The sequence below is a fragment of the Atta colombica genome, unplaced genomic scaffold (genome assembly GCF_001594045.1).
Source record: "Atta colombica isolate Treedump-2 unplaced genomic scaffold, Acol1.0 scaffold176, whole genome shotgun sequence".
NCBI lineage: Eukaryota > Metazoa > Arthropoda > Insecta > Hymenoptera > Formicidae > Atta > Atta colombica.
The window spans coordinates 1,576,522-1,582,333 of NW_017259267.1; the positions used below are offsets into that span (position 1 = coordinate 1,576,522).

The 5,812-nt window shown below is 40.7% G+C and overlaps 1 protein-coding gene across 1 annotated transcript; it reads right to left on the reverse strand.

Annotated features, from left to right (window-relative positions):
* Positions 1–4,103: 4,103 nt before the first annotated feature.
* Positions 4,104–4,750, reverse strand: LOC108686345 (sex-lethal homolog). Its single transcript, XM_018191609.1, has 2 exons — positions 4,629–4,750; positions 4,104–4,227 (listed from the first exon to the last, which is right to left on the reverse strand). Exons 1-2 carry the CDS (start codon positions 4,748–4,750, stop codon positions 4,104–4,106), a joined length of 246 nt encoding a protein of 81 aa, XP_018047098.1.
* Positions 4,751–5,812: the final 1,062 nt, after the last annotated feature.

A 5,812-nucleotide genomic window follows, 5' to 3' on the forward strand; every position in this document is an offset into this window, starting at 1 on the left:
TGTCATGGAAAAGCCGGTTTCGTCTTCGTTTGTGTGCACGGTGTGGGTGGATATTACAAACCGAAATTTGACCCATTCGCATATCCGTAATCCCAGACGACTTAATATCCCTTTGCAGTAGATATGCAAAAAGATTAACCTCCTACAAGCTTTTAACTGAATTAATATGTATATGGGAAGCTCGTTTTATGAGACGTCTGAAATTATTTGCACAATTCGCACAATTGAACGAGAATAAAAAGAAGAATAGATATTTATTTTATATATCCGTTAAAAATTATACCTCTATCTCTAATAACAATTTCTAAATTAATATTTCTTTGTAAACGATACTAACGTATTTTTTATTTCGTACTTTGTTGAAATAATCATCTAACAATATAATATCATCTAAAAATAAATTATAATATATCGCTGATTTGATAAAAAAATAACATTTTATAATTAGCAACTTTTCAAGAGAGCACATTTTAAAATTCTAAATTAAAACAACTGTTTAAGGAAAAAATGACATAATTCCAAATAGGATGTCTTTCTATAATTATTTTATTCTATTACTGATAATACTTCCTCATGTTATTTAATTTTAAAAAAATGTTTTTTTTTCACTAAATAATTATTGTGAACTGATAAAAGGACAAGCGATGCTTCTGCCTTTTAACGATAAGTTGGAAGAATTATAAATGTATTATTTTTTAATATACAGCAACAATAAAGAAATGTACATTTTTAGAGTTGATTTTATGTCATCATCTAAGAAATATGAATTTTTTAATTGTGTCACTTTTCTATTAAACAAGTGATATAGCGGAATAATTGATTTTAGTATCTATTGGTAATTTTCTGATAACATGTCTTCCTATTATTAATATTTTGCCAATATTGGCAAGTCCACGGCACATTTAACACGGAGACCAGACAGATTCCAACGGCAAACGGTAAACTATTTACGTGAGAAAAAGCGGCTTATCATGTCGCAAAGAGCCGAACGATGGAGAAGCAAGGCGATGTCCTTGCAAAGATCGACAGAACCAAAGCATAGAGAGGTATTCGAGCAGATAACACTCTCGAGGACGCGCGAATAAAAGCTCGACCGCTTCGAAAGAAGGATCCTGCGAAGAGTTTCTAAGGAATCGGCGTCGGGGCGCCACGACGAACCCTTTAAAGAAAAACTGATATAAAGTAATGGATTTCCAAGGTGTTCGGTAATCACGCTCGTAAAGATCGTTTGCTGGGTTTGGCGGGTGGAGACGAGAAGATCATAGAAGGGAGAAGTGAAGAAAATGGCGAGATGTTGCAATGGCGGAGGGACAGTCTGAGAGGTGGCATTACATCTGTCGATATCTCCATCACTCGTCGATAAAATAAAACTCCGTCGAGTCCATTTCTCCTCTCTTCCTCTCCTTTCTGTTTCTCCCCCCCCCCCCCTTCTCTCTCTCTCTCTCTCTCTCTCTCTCTCTCTCTCGCTCGCTCGCTCGCTCGCTCCTCGACGAAGTAATTACAACTTCGTCGATTAGATCCCATAGAAACTGCTATGCCGTTGTGTACATTGATGTGGCGCCGCTCTTGCACGCATACAACCGTTCGCCGAGTATTGACGACAGACAGACGCCAAAATCCACCCAGGATTGACAGCGACCGTTCCATTCGATTCTCGAAAGTTTCGCGGAAACTCTCGAGAAGATCCCATGTACAGTATCGAATGTTATCACGGTCGAAGTGTTCGGGAATTGATATGTGGTTCCGAGATGAAGGAACTTGGAACTGGTCAACAGCCAGATGAATATTAAACATGCAATTAAAGTCGGACATACTGTGACTCAGGGGATTTTATGTAAAGCTAACAACGTGCATTGCGGGTAACTGACCACTGCAACAGACAGTTCGGATTATTCTCGGCTTTTGACGCATCAAAATAACAGTTTTGAAAAGCGTTAAAGTTAAAACTTCGTTGACTGATATAATCAGCGATGCGATGCGTATTTAGAAGTAGAATATAGATTTCGGCAGAAAAGAAATCGAGAAGTGCTCGAAAATAGTACGACAATAGAAAGGATCAATATTTCATCGATTTTTGTTTCTCTCGAAACGCTGGAATGAATCTCGAAGAATTTCAAGTTCTGTTCGTGAGCTACTTTTCTAGATCGTCTTTGAGAGCAAGCCACACAATTGTCGAGATTATAAAAGGGAATAATACGAACGAGAACTCGTCTGCATAGAGAAAGATGTCCCCAAAGCCAGCGAAACAGACCAGAATGTATGCAGATGCGACGCAATGCACATGTGCGAAGTTGAGGTCAGTACACCTTCGCCTCCCATACTTACACATGTGAGAACGCGAATGCGCTCTGGGACGTACGCGAGCACTATCGCGTGCCCGGAGAAAGATGATGACGTATGCGTGATAATATCTTTGTTTTCAGCTCGCTCGCAATGTAGTCCGCCCTCACCTACGCTCAACTCCGCCGTTATGTATTTGCGATGACGCAAAATTCACTGCTAACTATGAACCAGTTCCGCGACGGGGTAACATTTCATAATTATGTAACGTGGCGTCGCACGTAATTGAATACTTCAGAAATATACTTCCCTAATGAAAATTAGTTCTGAAATTACATTGAATTTCGCGTTTTGCGCTCCGCAACGATCTTGATGAAAAACTAATATATTCATAGATATTAAATGCGAGGCGTTTATCAACTGCAAAATTTTAGCAAGCCAATATATATTGTAGCTGGGAGTTCGATGCTAGAGATTCGAGCTGAAAAGCAACACGCTGTAATTTCTGTAACGACCGATAAGGGTAGTTGCGTATGCTGTACTGATTATAGCCGCCCGTAAAAGAGAATCTCTTCTTGTCTTGTTAAGAAAATGTCGTTACATAGATAAGGAGGTCTAGCATTACCTTCAAGTATTACTTTTCGAAGTAGGTCGATCCATCCGAGGACTTGAAGAGCGATCCCCGCTGGTCGACATACTTAAAGCCCAGCTGGGAAATCGGTACATCACGTAAGAAACATAGACGAAGTCGTAGCGAGAAAATCGAATAAATATTTTCACTTATATGGTCTCACATATATTCGAATATTTAATATTAAACAAAGTCTTATTAACTTTTAAAAAGCTACAAATACACAAACATTTTTAGAGAGTTTTTTACTTTAAAGAAACGAATATACTAAATTGGAAAAATCTTTCGCGTGATAAAATTCGCAGAAATATGTCTCTCACTATCCACATTACATAATGTTAAAGTATATATATATAAAGTATATACATATATATATATATATATATATATACACACACACACACACACACATTTAGCAGTGAAATGCATGTCTCATCGAAAAAAACATTGTTTGATAATGGCTCTTATACATTATTAAATTCATAAAATTATATTTGAATTATTTTTAATTACTTTTATAGGCCTGCTCCTATTCTTTATATTAATGCTATTAAATTAATTAAAATACTGATGTGAATAATGTAACTCGAAAAAATATATCAGAGACTGAAATTTAGTTTATTATTTGCTAAGTGCATACGTTAATACGATTTTTTACTTTAAAACTAAGTACTTCAACAACGAAATAGATTTATTTATATTTCAACATACATAGAAATTAAATATAACAAAATATTATTTTACTCAAAGGATTGAATTACCATTGCTCTTTCTAACAATGTAAGATTGACATTTTTACATTATTGATGTAATAAGCTCGAATGGACAAAAGTTGTACCTCGTGATGTTGTACAAAACGAGATATTTGTACGTTCTCATACACCGAACGAACGAATATTTCCAATCTCCGCAAAATTCGTTCCGCATTCTCAGCGGAATCTGTTTCCACGCACCCTCCTGTTTATATTTGTCCTTATTTCGCCGTCTATATACAGTGTGTATATACGAGCCGGGGTTTCTATTTCCACAGGGACCCGCGGATGGCTTGAGATTGCAAGAAATCCACGACATTACGCGCTACGGAGTTCTTTTTCCGAAAGGTTAAACCTAGTGTCACGGGAACCGAATTAATTGCCGGGGCCGCGTTATAACGACGCTGGTGTGTCCCAAAGCGCACGGTCGGTCGTGCTCGTTAAGAATGAAAGAAACCATTCAACAAAGTCTCCGCACCGCCGCCGTCACCGCCGCCACCGCCGCCACCGCCACCGCCACCGCCACCGCCACCACCGTCGCCACCACCGGTGTGCCAGTGCGCTCTCGCAGGTCAAATATTTATTTTCTCTGGAAATAAGAAAGTTTCTCTCTCTTTTGAAATGTTTGAGACCCTCCGATCTCTTTCATTCCCTTCGCATCGCTTCACCATAACGAAGCACCGCTTTTTCCCAAGTCGTGTCGCATCACTATACTTTCCGAAGGAAACCTTTCTTGCTGCTCCACACGGTGATGTATCCCCTTCGGAAAAGCCAGACTAACTTTCGACAAGTTGAATCAGTCCGAACAGATTGCATACGTAACACGGTTTAACAGCTTGAGTTCGTCAACGACTCATTCGGGATTCTTGCCCGATTCAGGGATCTTAAAGAAAAGCACGAGCGAGCGAATTATTAACGAAGAAGCGAAGGAGCAAAGAAGAGGATTGTACACACGTCGTATGTACCCATCTCGGCAAATATTATTCACGAATTCCGTGTGCACGGCGGCGCTTTGTGTCCATCGAGCATCGTGTGCAACATCGAAACCTCTTTCTTTGTCGTCAAAGCTGTTCTTTACGACAACCATATGCTTGAAGTGCGCGAATAACGATGAGAGAGCGAACGGGATAAAATATGTATAAGGCAGGCCAGATTTATTATATTTATCCGAGCTATTTTGAGGACCACGGCGTGTATTCGGCTCAGTGCCTTAAAGAATTAACGTCAGCGCGCCCTATTTTTCGCTACATCTCCGCCGCCTCCGGGCCAGGAAGAAGACCCTTCGATCGAAAGGCGATCGTGCCGCCGTAGCACGCTGACCCTATCAAGGGTGCCGCTTTGTATCGGTTGCGCTACACGCGCGGGCATAGCGTAACGTTTTTACACCGGGGTATCCCTTTGGCCTATACACAGGGCAAAGGGAGAGAGAAGGCACCATCGGTCTGTATCGGCCCAATATCGTGCACAAAGAAGGAAACCTATCGGCGCGTCTGCCGTGCCATGCACCGCTGCATCTGGTCGTATTGTGATCTCGGAAGGGCGGCTCGAATAACTGCGAAGGCCGTGGCCAACGATAACAATACGATGATGAATGCTCGCTAACTAACGACCGTGCAGTAGCCTACCTAGGCCCACCATATTGCCGCTCAGTGCCCACCTATGCGCCACTTGAACGTACCCAGCCCGCCGCGTGAACGACGGGACAACCGGAAAATGGGTGGATTCTCCCCGTCGCGTCATCGTGAAGTAGTGAATATCTGAAAGGCAGTAATTCATTTTCCCCGTAAACAGTTCTATTTTTGCGTTACCTACGAATGCAGTCTATCACGCGCACCTTCGTCTTAAACCCGAGTCTATTTTCGTTTTAAGAAGTCTATTTTCAGGTAGAACAGTTATTGTTGGAAACCCTAGAATAAATTATGTAATGACAACACAAGTCTTGATTGCGAACCTTCGATGTATCTTCGTGAATATATATCTTCGGAAAAGAGTCTACTCTTACAAATAGATACAGTCTGGGACGAGTCAACATTTTTTGTACCATCAATTATCGAATATCCTGTGTGTGTGTGTGTGTGTGTGTGTGTGTGTGTGTGTGTGTGTGTGTGTGTGTGTGTGTGTGTGTGTGTGTGTGTGTGTGTGTGTGTGT